Source organism: Scophthalmus maximus, chromosome 17 (genome assembly GCF_022379125.1).
Source record: "Scophthalmus maximus strain ysfricsl-2021 chromosome 17, ASM2237912v1, whole genome shotgun sequence".
Taxonomy (NCBI): Eukaryota; Metazoa; Chordata; class Actinopteri; order Pleuronectiformes; family Scophthalmidae; genus Scophthalmus; species Scophthalmus maximus.
In genome coordinates this window covers 10,847,057-10,862,743 of record NC_061531.1, presented here as the reverse complement: position 1 = coordinate 10,862,743, position 15,687 = coordinate 10,847,057, and the positions used below count along the sequence as shown (strand labels likewise).

Sequence of the window (15,687 nt, the reverse complement as noted above, 5' to 3'; positions counted from 1 at the left end):
AAGAAACCTGTTGTAGTTGTAGATATGAATATAAATTGCCCTTAAAGAGACCAATAATTGACCAATAACCACAAAATCTAAATATGTGCGGAAAAAGAAGAGTCGCCTTTGTGCAATGTATTCAGTTTTGTCTATAATTTGTTTCACATTGAACAAACTTCCCAGACAGAATCCTCCTTCCCGAGACACGTGACCGCGGGTGGCGGTCTCGTACCACGGCGGTGACGTCACTCAGAGAACGATTACGTTTCATACAAAGTTAAAGAGAAACTCCATGGCTTAGGGAATAGACAATATAACGAGTGATGAAGGTCGAGTTCATAGCTGGAGATGTCCCGTTGAGTCCTCCACAACGATGGTCTCACTGGTCTAAGGGGGAAATGCCCCCGTCACCCAGCTCAGATGACATGCTCGTGCACAAAGCGCGTGCACGAGGGGGGTTTGCTTTTCCTCAGAAACGAAAGCAGAGGCGGCAAAGAGAGGCGGTGGACGCTGTCCGGCTCCAGACCTGCCCCGGACTGCCAGGGAGACTCACCGAGGACAGGCTGCACCCGAAGAACCGACCGACCGAGCGACCGACCGACCGGTCCTTCTGACGGGGAAACGAAAAGCCACATCGTCTGACTCCCGACTTTGTTCATCCATACGGTAAGAGCAACGACCACCGCTTCGAATTCCTGCGCTGCGCCTCATTCGTGACGTAGCTGGCTAATCGTGCTCGACCAACGACTTCATTAGCGCAAAGTGGAGGGCATCGTCGGTCACACCCGGTGAACGGGTTCACACAGCCCACCACATACGACGTGTCATGGCAGTTTAAATGTCTTTTTTTTTTAATTTGAATTATTATTTTTGTTACATTACATGACGGAGATTGGGGGGCGGTGGGGCGTTGTAGCTGCAGCCACCGTCCGCGGAGAAAGTTTGCGTTTTTGCATCGTTTCTATGGCGTCGAATGTGACGCCTGTGGTTGCCAGGGGGGTTTCGCTCCAGTGTGATGGTGACCAGACAGTTTCGTCTTCCAGAGACAGACGCTGAGCGCCAGGCTTTGAACGCAACGCGGAAGTTAAGGGACTTCGTCGAGCCACCGTTGCGTTAATGCTGTTGGAAACCAACTGTTCTGTTAAAAGAAAAAGAGGAAGAAGATTTCAAGGCTTTTTACATGTGTAGATTAACCTGGACAAAGTTTCATGTTCACTAATGGAACAATCACTACATTCCTCATATCACCCTATGATGAGACATGTCAGTGTTCTCCCCGGCTCCCAAATGACCCAAAAACATATCATATAATCATCACATGCCCTCATCACCTTTACCCTTAAATATTGATTATGTATTAGCTATGTTGTATCAAACATTTGTTCTGTTTGAACTGCAAGCTCAGAAAATGTTTTCCTTCCCTCCACATAAAAAATGTCATTTGTTTCACTTCTATACAAAGTGCCACAGTTGCAGTGCTCTGCAGCCACACCCCGCAGGTGACGTGAAACAAAGGACTGAGGCAAGGTTCAAGCTCACTATAGCCGATCCCCAATGAGTAATTTCTGATTTCTGAAATCTCTGTACAGAAATGCCAAAGATATTTGAGGTAATTAGGAAGGTTGTCACCATTACTTAGTTTGTCCACCGGAGCGCATCGCCAAGTTTGTTTATTATTGGGATCCTTATGAAAAATAATTGGTGTTAAGGTGAACGTACTGTACAGTATGTTTTAACTCTAAAATACTGATAGTCTTATTTGTCTCATTATTGGTCCCATTTCATTGAGGGATGTAAAGTAACTGAGTTCGGTGTGGCAGGTTCTCAGAACAGTGGCTGTATCAGTAGGGATAAACTGAACTAAATCTGTCATTACAGTTTGATAAATTTCACCATCAAGGCTTATCAATTTAAAGACCGCCTGTTAGCCAGTTCATCTGTATGCATCATGATAATGGACTAATTATAACTACATCTTCTTTTACAGGGGGAAGTTGAAGATGCTAAGAAATCACCAATGTTGATAATGTGTTGAAAACAGAAAGACAATAATGGGTGAGTGGAGTGGCAGTTCGTCGAGGTGTGTGGAGGGAAATTTATCTTGTGATTTTTCTTCTCTTTTGAATTTCTAAACTCTTTAGTTTAAATTTGAGCCTTGGGTACAATTAACATGAAGCAAACCTCTTTTTTTGTGTCTTCTCACTATTCAGCTGTCGAACTTGGACAGTCTCCCGAGAAATGGACTGAATCTCAAGTGAGCACCTGGCTAAACTCCATTGGAGTGAAGGAGCCGTATATAAAAAAGCTCTTTGAGGAAGAAGTAGATGGACAAATTCTTCTTACTCTCGATGATGACTTTTTGAAGACAAAGATTGGCATGAGATCAGGCCCTGCTCATTTGATTATTCAAAAGAGAGATGAGCTCCTCAACTCCCAGAAAAAATCCCAGGAGAAGAAAAAGCCCACCGGTGCCAATAAAACTGAGTTTGAGCAGAAAAATCCAAAATCTGTTAAATGTCTTGCAGCAAGTGCTGCTCCTTCAGCCCAGGTTCTATTGGGAGAGAAAGATGTCTTAGAGGAGAGACAAACTGCTCAGAAACAGTGCACATTGACTTCAAAGGAGGACTGCAAACCACGACCATTTGATCAGGAAGATATAAATTTCATATATGTAAAGCACAGAGTCCTTCAACCAGAATCGGGTGCTTTTGATTTGATATCTCCTTGCCATGAATACAAGTCTCTTGCTGTAGCTGTTGAATTGGATCGCACAAGACTTCAAGCTAAGTTTGCCAGAGAGGTTCTTAAATTTGCAACTGGCTGCATGAATATCAGATCAAATGGCACAATTCACTTCGGCGTGAAGGACAGCAAGGAAGATGCAGAATATGTGCATGGTGAGGTAATTGGCATCCCTGTAAAAGATAAGGACATGTATGTTGATGCTTTGGACTACATTGAAAGATGTTTCTCGTCTGACAAAGAACATGTACGCCAGTGTGTGCGGCCACCAAGATTCATTGAGGTCATGGATCGTGAAAGTACAGAAAAGATGTATGTGGTGGAGGTTGACATTGTACCTTCAATCAGTATTGTTAAGAGCAAGGTTTATGCAGTTCGCCTGCCAAACTTCAAAGAGTCAGCCAACAAGGTAGAATTTGAGAAGGAAACAGTTCTGCGACGGGTGGGTTCAAAAACAGAGCCAGTGAAAGACGTAGACTTAAGTGATTTCTTCCAGCGAGTCAAGGATCGTGATGCTCTGAGAGATGAAGCAGAGAGAAATCAGTTCCACAGTGCTCCAGAGTTCTGCCAAGACCTCGGAAGGAAACTCGCAATGCTAATGGCCAGTGGGAAGAAGTTCATTGACAAGGAGAAATGGTTCATATTCGTCACAAACAAATTCAAACCTGATGATCTTCGCAACACTGACTGGCTGCACAACATGAAGATTTTCTGCGTGTTTGACTTTGACCCAGATTCAAAGGTATCAGGTCTTTGCAGCAGATACCTTCAGCATCATGCTGCAAACATGCATTCTCTGCAGAGCTACCGGATGTCCAGTGACACAAGCATCAATGAATTCATAAGCAATCTGCATCTGTTTGAGCAAACCAGCTGGATTTTCTGTAATGGCCGTTCTGACTTCAAAGGAAATGAAACGTCATGTGACGAAATGACTTGGATAAAGACAAAAATGACCTTCTTAAGGGAATCTGTGTCTTTGATTTGTAAGCAAATCTTGCCAAAAGGGACATTCCAGGTCATTTTTCTTCTCACATCACCGGTCGAGAAACCACTCTTGCACACCTTTTATGAGTTTTTCACAGACATGGAAGGCCATGAAGACATCATTTGCATCTGTGAATCCAAGAACAACTTCCAGAAATGGCAAAGCTTTGCAGAGGGATCGTGTGGAACAGAAACAGTGAACAATTTCAGTATTGTTGGCATGAAAATGAGTCACGTTAATGCAACGGTGCAGAAAATACAACCTGTTAAAGCTTGTGCCACAAAACACTTGCCAGTCTTTGTGAAAGGGATTTGTCCTCTTGAAACAAACAAAGAGGAAGAGATGGTGTCTCTAGAAATTCTTACAGTCAATCATTGTGAAGAAACAACCAAAGACTTCATCAATGAGGAGAAAACAAACATTGAACAACAGTTCTACCGTGGTGGGAGAGTGACCTGGTTGAATTTTTGGCTTGCTGAACACAAGTATGTCGGAGAGGTAATTGAACGAGATGCTTATGAAGAGGTTTCCAAACTTCTCAAGGATGTAATGAGATGCACCACAGATCAGACTCCAGTGAGTAGTATAAACATCTACCATCATCCAGGGAGTGGTGGAAGTACTGTGGCCAGACAAGTGTTGTGGAATAACAGGAAAGAACTAAGGTGTGCAGTTGTGAAGCCTTCAAACTCGGCCGCTGTTGTTGCGCAGCATGCAGTTGACCTAAGAGAATATGAAGAAAGTGATCCACAGAGGTGTCTTCCTGTGCTGCTCCTCATCGAAGACTCAGACAAAGAATATCTAGATGATCTCAGGAATGAACTAGAGGTTGCAAGTAACAGCAAAAGAATCCAGAATGGAACACTATGCTTTATTTTGTTGAGCTGCAGGCGATCCCATGATCCAGAGAGGAAATGCAAGGAGTCTCCATTACAGAATGTGTCTGTCACTCACAAACTGTCTGATGAAGAGAAGAGAAAGTTTGTTGGGAAACGAGAGGTGCTTGAAGAAAGATATGAGCCTCAGTTCATCCTGACCTTTGTTCTGATGAGTGAAGAGTTCACTGATGAGTATGTTCAACATTTTGTGACACATTTGCTCGAAGACATCGACCATCACTCTACTGTCACACGCCTCATTCAATATGTAGCGCTACTAAACACCTATGTTCAAAACTCTTTCATCTCTCAGTCCCACTGCGAAGCTTTGCTAGCTTTGAAAATGTACATGGAAAGGTTTCGCCAGCATGAGTTTGAAAGATCACTCAGCGATCAGGCAAAATTAGTCTTCTTGCACCTTAACGATGACAAGACTCACATCAAATCGATCAGAATCATTCACCCTCTCGTTGCAAAGGAAATTCTCCAACAACTTCTGGGAAATCAACAGACCCACAGCAGTTTGGCAATGAAATTGCTCAGCGAGGATGTGCTTTTTGAGCACAGATTTGGAAGGGATGAATATCTGTCATTCTTGAGAGCACTTTTCATAAGGAGATCCAGAATAAGCAAGGGAGATAAATATGATAGTTTTTTCTCTCCTCTGATTGAGCATGTGTGTGAAAAGGAGAAAAGCCCAGACAAAGCAATCGAGTTACTCAAGGAGGCCTTTGAGCGTTTCCATAAAGATCCATTCTTTGCACAACAACTTGCTCGTCTTCATTATACTTATGAAAAGTTTAAAGAGGCAAAACACTGGGCAGAGACAGCCGCTAAACAGCTGCCCAACAACTCATACATACTTGACACTAAAGGGCAGGTGTACAGAAAATGGTTCCAAGCCAAATGCAAAGCCATTGAAAATGGCAGTACATTAATCACAGCCCAAACTACAGCAGATGGTGTGGAGACTGCACTCAAAGCCCTGGAGTGTTTTGAAGAATGTGTGAGAGCAGCTGACGCAGATATGGGAAACGTCAACAGTTCAGGATATTTTGCCGAAGTTGAAGTTGGATGTGGCCTACTCAAACTGATCTCTTCACTGCAAGTGTTTGCAAATGGAGCCAAAGGCCATGAGGAATGTATGAAGTACCTGTTAACAGATTACATTCCAGAGGAAATTCAAGATGACTGGGAACCATTTCATGGTCGTTTGAAAAAACTTCACAAGATATTGCAAGATGCGTTGGATTGGATTTCAGAAGACCTCAGTTACTTCCAGACAGACATTGGTGCAGGTGAAGAAGAGATTCCTCAAAGTCCCGAGGAGAAGATAAGCCACCCACTGAAATGGTTAGCAAAAAGATCCTCTGAGTTCGGGAAGTACTTCAGTGAAGCTTATTGTAATCCATTTCTACAATCTGGGCAATCAATCCCAACCAATCTCACTCCTGTACAGAAACGCATGATCATCTATCATCTTGGCGGGGGTAACGTTACATCCATCCTCTCCAAGCTCAGTGACCAGAAGGATGCAGTACGTATTCTAGAGGACATCCTGTCTCTCTACCCCAGCAATCCAATAAAGGCAAACTTTAGCCAGAGGGATATTGTAAACTACATAGTGGGCCACATTACTCTGAACTGCTTGTCACCACAGGCTCCAAAAGTCGCTCCGCTTAAAGCTCTTCAAGCCCTTTGTCATCAGTTCCCAGTTGACAAAAAGAAATGCTTGTCAGGTGCCCTGTTCCTGCTCACTTTACTATTTTGGCCAGAGGATAATGACACAAATGAAGAGAGAGAAAGCAAATATGAAATTGTCCAGTCAGCTGTTGAGCACATGGAGAAAGGCTACTGGACCAAGATGAAGGACATTCCTCAGAGGAAAAGAAGACTTTACACACATTTTTTCCTGGGCAGTGGGAATGGATTGGATAAATTTGTCCACAAGAGAAAGTTTGAGAGAGTCACAAAGCTGTTCTCCGTCTCTGAGAAACGCATGAAGTGGTTTAAGGGTGAGGCATGGAAGAAGCCTGAGATTGCCATGATGTTAAAACGCGTTTCTGGCTGGACAGAAGATGGGGTCGTGTACCTCGAGGGCCCTCAGAGAAAGAAGTTCAGCATACTCCCTCTTCATGTACCTTCAGTGCCTCATAGCAATGAAAACATCATCTTCTATCTGGGGTTCACCTTCAGGGGCCCAGTTGCCTGCAACATTGTTGTAAAGTAGGATCCTTGTCGAGGACAAACTCACTTGCACGGGCCAACTATTCCACCTCATTATCAGGAGAAAGATTATGTCTGACAAAGAAAGTGACAAAGAACTGACAAGCTTTTCTTTGTCAATTCATCAAGCAGGGAATTTCTTGTAAACTAAAAATGTTGGGGCACCTGGATATTGGCATTGCATTGTTTAGTAAGATATATGATGGTTTGATCGACTTTTGCATGTTTCCTCTCTTGTACTTGCATGCACGTGTGTGTACTCAAAAACACAGTATTCATAACAAATATTTGTCAGTCTTTGTTTAGAAAAGGTATGTTCATTAACAGTATATACTTTCACACTCTGGAAGAGAATAACAATTTAAACAGGACTTGCTGCTTTGTGGCTGAATAGAAATATCCATGTCTCTTTTTAGATCTCAGTATAGAAGTGTTATTTTTGATTATTTGTAGATGCAGTTGAGATGGTTTGTAGTTCACATCTGTTCAGATGGCTTACACACAAAATAATTTTGATGGGAATCGAATCAGTGTTTTAGCAAAAGATGCATTAAAAGCCGAAGAACAAAACTTTGTACATTTGGAAGGTATATACATATTGGTTACACAAAGGGAAAATGTTGTTGGAACCTGTTTGAATAGATATTAAATGTTTTTTTACACAAGCAATGGAAACCTTTTCTTCGACATGAAACTAAATAAAGCCTGTTGGACAATTGAGCATATTGTGTGATTGCACAAAATCATGAATTATAAAATGAACCAAAACTATTGTAAGATAATAGGTAATAAACTAAGAATATAATATCAAACCAATCCAATGGCTGTATATGTTTTAAATGAACATCAGGGGACTGAGCAACACAAAATATGTGATATATATTTTAGTCAGAAATTAGAAAATGATTATTCATATCATTCGATCTTGATCTTGTTTGGTGGTTTATTTCCCCCGCACCTGTGGGTTTGAGTGTTTTTGTCCCACGTTGCTTGCCGTAGATTATCGTTGACCTGTGTTTTGCTTTTGCAGACATGTGATGTCGCTGTACAGTAATTTATCTAAAGTATTATTTGCTCTGCAGCCTTTTAACACAACGGGTTGGTTGTCTACCACTGCCCGCAGATAGTTTATTTGGAGGGAACTGCTAAATATATACTCCGCTCTGCAGCTGTGTCATTGCTAACTCGGAGCTAACAGCTAGCTAAGGTAAATCACTCTTCGATCGAGCCAACGAAACTCAGTTCCGCATTCACAAAAATGACCACTGCAAGTGCGGACCATTTTCCTTAGCTTTGTGTTTAACGGTGGCTTCTGTTACAGCCACAGCGTGACTCCTCTGTTGAATGTCTTCACCGTACAAGGCGCAAGGTGCGTGCTGCAGAGCTCAACTCGAGTGCCCCCACGATGAGTCGGTCTACATTCATAGTAGCTGTTGTCCTCGCATGTTCTTTGTCGATATGTTTCCACATCGACCACTTGTCAGTCCATGAAACGATCGAACCGATCGGGCCGGTCCATGCTAAGCAGAATGAGATCATAGCACATGACAGGCTAGTCAATAATCATCCAGCCAAACCCCAGAAGGAGTCCGTGGTGTCGGAGAGAAGCCTCCCTGACAACTCCCAAGACACTAATAAACACAGAGATGATAAATGCACCATGGCCCCAGAAGGTCGGTTCGACTGTGCGAGGGACAGGGCTCTCAGCCAGAGACAGTGTGAGGAAAGGGGATGCTGCTACGCCCCCCTGCCTTCCTCTGCATCAGGACCACCTTGGTGCTTCTACCCCAGTTTGTACCCTGGCTACAAAATGGGTCCCCTCACTCCCACCAGGAGAGGCCAGGTTGCCACCCTGACCCGTGCCAAGCCCTCCTATCTCCCCAGAGACGTCTCCACTCTCAGCCTGGATCTCTCGGAGGAGGCTGCGGGCTGTTTGCGCCTCACCGTGAGTAGCTAATACTCTGGTTTTTCCCTCGACAGCATTCAAATCAGATGCACAGATTCCAAAATATCCGAGAGGAAAAACAGGTGTACAGAAAATCATGATGAGTGCTTCTTTTATTCATTCATACGTCTCTGAACAAGAGATTAGACCCTTTACTTTTATACAAAGAGTTCACTAGGGTTCCAATGGAACAAGACTGAACCGACTGTTTCCCCTCCAGTTGAAGGACCCGTCATCTCAGCGATATGAAGTCAAGCTCCCGGCTGGTGTTCCTCCGAGCGAAGATGACGCCCATGATGCCCTCTACACCGCTGAGTACCAGTCTGACCCTTTTGGGTTCATAGTGCGACGTAGATCCAATGGAAAAGTGATGTGAGAACTGTTCATCTCTATCACATGCTTTTTGTTGTTGTTGATGGTATCGCATTAACGTGTAGCCTCACCGATATACTCACAGCCCGATGCCATTCCTTTGTGCTTTTTGTTTGTTTAGTTTTTTTCATTTACTACTTTCTCTGCGTATGATTTGTAATATGTGTGACACGGAAACTCGTTTGTATCATGTAATTTGAGATAGTGCCCTGAACGTTCATTAGTATGTTGCAGCCACATTTGTAGCTTTTCCTTTTTTTCAACTTTTCTTTGATTCATTTAAATACATTCATTTATTTTATGTTATCATGTGTATATATATGTATATTTCTATTTCACAAATAAGCATTTAGAGTATTTTGCCAATCATGATATGATTTTCTTTGTCAAGCTCATCATGTAGTACGCGATTGTCCTCTGTGTCCTCCCTGTTCAGTATGAACACCACTGTGGCTCCTCTGCTGTTTGCTGACCAGTACCTGCAGCTGTCAACCACACTGGCCTCTTCCCTGGTCTCAGGCCTTGGGGAGCATTACACCGACCTCCTCCTGGACCTTAACTGGACCACTCTGACTCTCTGGAACAGAGACATGGCCCCTCATGTGAGTCGATTGCACTGGTTCTCAATGTGAGGCTCAGGGCCCCTCAAGCAGTCACAAGAAAAATATATACACTAGGATGAAGACGTAATCAATGAGATAACAAATAGAAAAAATACTAGATATACCAATACTAGATTTTTTCTACTATCGGTGAAATACAGGAAAGTTTAACCAAATTAAAACAAAATTTTAATGGAATCTTAGAAGGGAACATTGCTATTTGTTTGATCTCACACAACTTACAGACATATGATCTTTGACAAGGGGTTGCAAGTAGCTGGACTTTCTTATCAAGTTGTCTCTGTAGAACAGTCCATATTATGCTTTTTTTCACTTCCTCCTTTTTTTCCTGTTTTGTGTTGAAGTTGTGACTGTTGTTTATTTGCAGGCTGATGCTAACCTGTACGGCTCCCACCCATTCTACATAGTACAGGAGGAGGATGGCCTGGCACATGGTGTTTTCCTTCTCAACAGTAATGCAATTGGTACAGCACAATTAGTTCCCTAAGACGCATACAGCAGCCATTATTTTTCAATCATTTTCCACAGAACATGAGTTTTTTCTATGATGCGAAGATGCTAATTGTTGCTGAGTGTCTTCCTTAATTCCTCTGCAGAGGTGATGTTGCAGCCGACCCCCGCTCTCACCTGGGTGTCCACGGGAGGAATCCTGGACCTGTATATTTTCCTGGGTCCTGACCCTCAAAGTGTTATACGACAGTATCTCCAGGTCATTGGTACGTCTGTTAAGTTTTGACATTCAAAAATACATTTACATGCTGCAACAGCTACAGACATATATATATATATTGTACATATCAGTTTTCATGTAGAAAATCTGTAAAAGCATGTCGATGTGTATATATTTAAAGAAGCGCCCAACCAAAACCTAGTAAAGTGGATTACTATTTGTGTTTGGTGTTGTCGCTTATTTGTCCACAGGCTATCCCATGATGCCCCCCTATTGGTCACTGGGCTTTCACCTGTGTCGCTGGGGTTACACGACCACTAATATAACCCGCAAGGTTGCACAACTCATGCACAATGCCAACTTTCCATTGGTAAATGACATTTACAACATATTATCCTTTTGTCCTGTGTGTCATTAGTATGCAGATTGTGCCAAAATCAGAGAGAGTGTGTTAAATTCAACGTTGTCAACACAAATTTCTGTGACATCCACAGACCTTCACACAATTTTTTTAATGCTATTAGACTCCTCATAAAATGACTTTATCTCTGATTTTATTCGACTTTCTTCAACATCAGGATGTGCAGTGGAATGATCTGGATTATGCAGATGAGCGCAGGATTTTCACTTTTGACCCCTGGCGATTTGGGGACCTCCCAGAGATGGTGGAAGAGTTCCACAAGAGAGGCATGAAGTACATCCTCATTCTGGTGTGACATTCCTTGAGTTTCAACCTCACAAACTGACGACCCTGGTGTAACTATCAGTAAATATTTCTGTATTTTGATACAAAAAGAACAAAAAACACAAGCACACATTACATCAGCAATGTACATCCTCAGTTGAAAATAACAATATATCTCCAGTAGATGGCAGCAAAGGGTCTTAACATGTGACTCCTGGTTTCTGTCCCAGGACCCAGGGATCAGCAGCACCAGTCCCCCTGGGACTTACCCTCCCTTTGATGATGGACTGAAACGAGACGTCTTCATTAAAAATGTTACAGGCCACACCCTGATCGGGAAGGTTAGGCCTCTTTTTTTTTCTAGGGATGTATGCTTTTCTGTCCTGTTGTCAAGTGTGTACAGTTTGCGTATAAACTTTAACCTGGGTATGTGAGGTTTTCATGCACATTCCCATACTGTGTATCTAGGTCTGGCCTGGCCCAACAGCCTTCCCTGACTTCACCAACGCAGAGACCCGACAGTGGTGGGAGGACTGCATCAGAGATTTTCATTCTAAAGTGCCTGTGGATGGACTGTGGATTGTGAGTATGTGTTGACACACAGGGCATGTGTTCTTTAGACACAGATAGAATGATAAAGACATAAGATTTGAGGTATGTCCTTATCTACCCTGCTCCGCCCAGGATATGAATGAACCAGCCAGTTTTGTGCAGGGCTCAGTGGAGGGCTGTCCTGACAGTGATCTTGAGAACCCGCCCTACACACCCAGTAAGCGTACCGGATCAGTGTTGCAAGTTGTCATCAAATAGTATTGGTTTTACATTTATTGTCAATTCATATATTAAAGTCAGCAGTATTTGGGTGTTGTACAAGACACGGGGTAAATGACTATGGATACACAACTGTGTCTCTCTGACTCTTTATACTAACAGGAGTGGTCGGGGGCCAGTTGAACTCTGGGACACTGTGCATGTCAGCTCAGCAGAGGCTGTCTACTCACTACAACCTGCACAATATGTACGGACTGACAGAAGCGTACGCCACCAACAGGTTAGACCATGCAGTTTTTGAATAGCGAAATAGAATTAATCAATAAGTAAATTAGTCGGCTTCAGGGGACAGTGATAACAAACCATTGTAACAAAAAGTAAAGACAAATCATGTGACATCAGATGACAGAGAAATCATGAATGTTTTTACTACCTAGTCTAATGAATGAAATAGTAGTGGCATTGACATATTTGGTTCCTGGTGCATTGGTCATCATATGTTTATTCAGTATCCAGTAACATTAACATCTAAAAAACAATAGAAGGTCAGACTGGCTTTGAGATATATAGATATATATGTATATTTGATCTGGGGTTGGTTGCCGATCTTAGAGCTCTCATGAAGGTGCGAGGGAAGAGGCCCTTTGTCCTGTCTCGCTCTTCTTATCCTGGCATTGGACGCTTCTCCGGAGTGTGGACAGGTGATGTCAGGAGTGACTGGGAGCAGCTCCGATACTCCATACCTGGTGAGGAGATGTAGTTTCTGAAAGGTCTGTGTGCGAAGTCCACTGCCTGAAATGAAATTACACTATGTTGGGTTCAAAATATGTTCAGTTCTGGGATTTTGGCTTTTGTTTTTGTTTTTTTTGATGGACTTGCTAGGATAAAAGATTTACCCAAACCATATGTATGTGTATATTATCTTCTCTCAGCGATGCTGCATTTCAGCCTGTTCGGGGTGCCTCTGGTGGGGGCAGACATCTGTGGCTTTGAAGGCGACACCACTGAGGAGCTGTGTGTACGATGGATGCAGCTTGGGGCCTTCTACCCGTTTATGAGGAACCACAATGACAAGCCCAATGCTGTGAGAGGAAGACACTTGTTTTGTGCATTTCTCTGAGTTTGTACAGCAACAGCCAGGTTTTTTTATGAAGAAGTGGAGGTGAAGTGGAGGCTCTAAACATGCATGTTTAGAGCAAGCCTCTGCCTCTATTTCCATGTATTATGAATAGAGGTAACTCTATCTCTTCTCATTGTCTGTCTGTTTTTGTGTGTCTGTGTCCTTCAGCCTCAGGAGCCCTATGTATTTGGGAAGACGGCCCAGGCTGCCATGCGGAGTGCATTGAACCTTCGATACTCTCTTCTCCCTTTCCTCTATACACTCTTTTATCATGCCCACACCTCTGCTGACACGGTGGCCAGACCTCTCTTCATGGAGTATGTTTTTTTTTCCCCCTCTTTTTCTCTTTCCTTTATTTTCTTTTCTGCTCTCATTGTCATATGTACTGTTAACAGATTAACACAGGGCGTATTTATGTACCCAGTATATTTGTTTCCTTTTAGGTTTCCCACTGACCCTAACTGTCAGACCATAGACCGGCAGTTCTTGTGGGGGAGTTCACTTCTCATTAGCCCAGTTTTAGAGCAAGGGTCAGGAGGACTGGCTGCCTACCTGCCCCTCGGCACTTGGTACAACTTGCACAATGTGAGTCTCTCAACCCTATTCAATCTTAATTTCACTCACAATACCACTGGCAACCACGGTATGTTCTTTAGGCTTGGGTTCACCACAAATGTTCCATCAGTTTCACTTTGGGGTCCGTTCTGTTGTGTTTTGCTCTCTAGGGTGAACCTTTCTACAGTAACGGTCAGTACATGCAGCTGCCAGCCCCTCTGGACATGATCAACGTACATTTGAGGGAGGGACACATTATCCCGCAGCAGGTGGGTGTCTGCACTGTTCAGTTAGAGACAAAATGTAGCACTTGAATTATTTATACAATATTTGAGGTTGGAGGAAAGTCACAATATTGAAACAGGTGAAACAAGGACTTCAACCTCATGCTTATGTATTGTTTTTTTTACTTCTAATTAGCAGAATCGTGTTTGATGCTGCTATAAAATAAACAAGCAGTGAACAATGGTAACTGTGCACTCTACTCTTAATCGGTACAGTATGTCAGTTCACTTTTTTATGAAACAATATAGTTTCTTGGCAGAACATTGGAAATCCAGGTCTAATTAATATAGATCTCTGGATAAGATCTAGTTGCATAACAACCACTTTTTTTAACGCTGTTCAACAATTATTTTGCAGAGTGAAAGAAATTCTCAAGACATTTGCATCTTCGTAAACACAATTGTTACAAGTTCATTTAAGCGCTAACCTGAGCTTGGGTGTAATCACATTTTCTATTGATTGTTGTGCTGTGACAACCTGACTGATGTCCCAAAGTGGAAAAACCAACTGAACTACTCCGGATGGAAGAGTGTTTATTCTGTAATATGCTGTTTTCTTTTTCTTCAACCTGCCTTTTCTTGTGAAGGATCCTGCTCTGACGACCACAGCCTCACGCAGAAACCCTTTCTTCCTGACGGTGGCGCTGTCAGCAGATGGCTGGGCCTGGGGCGACTTGTTCTGGGACGACGGCGACAGTCTTGACACCTACAAAATGGGAAATTATTGTTACGTCACCTTCATTGCTGGACAGGTAGGGAGGAGACCTATTGAATGTCTGATAAGCAATGGTTTGCATTCTACTCCTGCACAACTTAAGTCAGAAGACTGTTTGCTTACTTACTGACTGCTTCCATTTCAGTGTCAGATTGTGAGTGATCCTCTGAGGCTGAACGCGGCCCTGGACGGTCTGGTGCTGCGAGGGCTGCAGGTGTTTGGGGTGCCCTCACCTCCCAGCTATGTATTGGCCAATGGAGAGAAAGTCAATGATTTCATGTTCTACAGTGACACCAAGGTGAGACTCCTGTGATGTTCGTTCTCCGTAGAAAGATAATTATGTCATTCTCTCATGACATAATGTGTTTGCCGTGTCTTTTAAACATGTCATATGTCTGTCCTCTACTACATCAGGTCTATTTGTCTGAAAATCCAGCTGTTCTGTCAGCCTGAAGTGGTTTATCTGTCCCTCTCTTCCCACAGCTTTTGACAGTGACCAACCTGGCCTTGCCCATGTCGAAGGTGTTTACAGTCCAGTGGGCTCTCTGATGCACACAACACTGTTGCTCATAGGCCTTCGGGAGACTTAGCATTGTGCCTAGCCGCTGAAAACAATAGCTGCATTTCTATGCACTGACACCAGCTCCTTTCCTTGATCTCTCCCAACCCCCCCAGAGCTCAGTATGCACCTTACATTTGCTCTTTGTCATTTGCCAGATTGTGGGCCTTTGTCAGCAGGTCTGTTAACATCGAACCCTGGGAGCCATCATCTTGATGTGAAGCCATTTTTACTGCCAACTGCTACACTGAATCAGCTTGGTTTAATGCCTTGCGAATGTATATAGTTTTTACATTTTTTTTAAATCCTTCGTATTTAAAAAAAATCATGTTTATGTCTTAGTTCCATTGCCGAAATAAACTGGTGGAAAAAAATAAATAATAATTTGTCTGCATTTACACTGAATCTGATGATTCCGTTTGCCCACAATGAGTCACAGACATGCAACATGTTGCATTGATCGTTTCATGCTGTCTTAATTTATTTTTATCAGTTTATGTCATTTATTTTTGATCAATGTAATCGTTTGACAAAATGAATGAGCTGTGAGGCAGCAAGTTGTTCTAAGTTCT

The 15,687-nt window shown here is 42.9% G+C and overlaps 2 protein-coding genes across 3 annotated transcripts; both read left to right on the top strand.

Moving 5' to 3' along the window:
- The first annotated feature begins 272 nt into the window (after nucleotides 1–272).
- Nucleotides 273–7,536, top strand: samd9l (sterile alpha motif domain containing 9 like). The gene is made up of 3 exons (XM_035615455.2): nucleotides 273–648; nucleotides 1,970–2,037; nucleotides 2,193–7,536. Exons 2-3 carry the CDS (start codon nucleotides 2,034–2,036, stop codon nucleotides 6,818–6,820), a joined length of 4,632 nt encoding a protein of 1,543 aa, XP_035471348.2. The 5' UTR covers nucleotides 273–648; nucleotides 1,970–2,033; the 3' UTR covers nucleotides 6,821–7,536.
- A 146-nt stretch (nucleotides 7,537–7,682) lies between these two features.
- On the top strand, nucleotides 7,683–15,513 carry gaa (alpha glucosidase). Of its 2 annotated transcripts, XM_035615460.2 has the most exons (20): nucleotides 7,683–8,023; nucleotides 8,138–8,761; nucleotides 8,982–9,133; nucleotides 9,570–9,735; nucleotides 10,124–10,220; nucleotides 10,353–10,472; nucleotides 10,678–10,796; nucleotides 11,005–11,136; nucleotides 11,342–11,452; nucleotides 11,580–11,693; nucleotides 11,796–11,880; nucleotides 12,045–12,162; nucleotides 12,495–12,628; nucleotides 12,815–12,966; nucleotides 13,171–13,319; nucleotides 13,446–13,587; nucleotides 13,728–13,826; nucleotides 14,429–14,593; nucleotides 14,702–14,854; nucleotides 15,040–15,513. In XM_035615460.2, exons 2-20 carry the CDS (start codon nucleotides 8,222–8,224, stop codon nucleotides 15,103–15,105), a joined length of 2,814 nt encoding a protein of 937 aa, XP_035471353.2. In that variant the 5' UTR covers nucleotides 7,683–8,023; nucleotides 8,138–8,221; the 3' UTR covers nucleotides 15,106–15,513. The 2 variants fall into 2 exon arrangements, with proteins under 2 accessions (XP_035471353.2, XP_035471354.2); XM_035615461.2 differs by having other exon boundaries at nucleotides 7,683–8,761; nucleotides 11,826–11,880.
- The last annotated feature ends 174 nt before the right edge of the window (nucleotides 15,514–15,687 follow it).

Bases quoted from the DNA above. Each gene is read 5' to 3' on its own strand.
- gaa (XM_035615460.2), top strand. From the start codon at position 8,222: ATGAGTCGGTCTACATTCATAGTAGCTGTTGTCCTCGCATGTTCTTTG. The intron at 11,453-11,579 runs GTTAGGCCTCTT...CTGTGTATCTAG, and splicing joins GCCACACCCTGATCGGGAAG to GTCTGGCCTGGCCCAACAGC. The intron at 12,629-12,814 runs GTGAGGAGATGT...ATCTTCTCTCAG, and splicing joins GCTCCGATACTCCATACCTG to CGATGCTGCATTTCAGCCTG.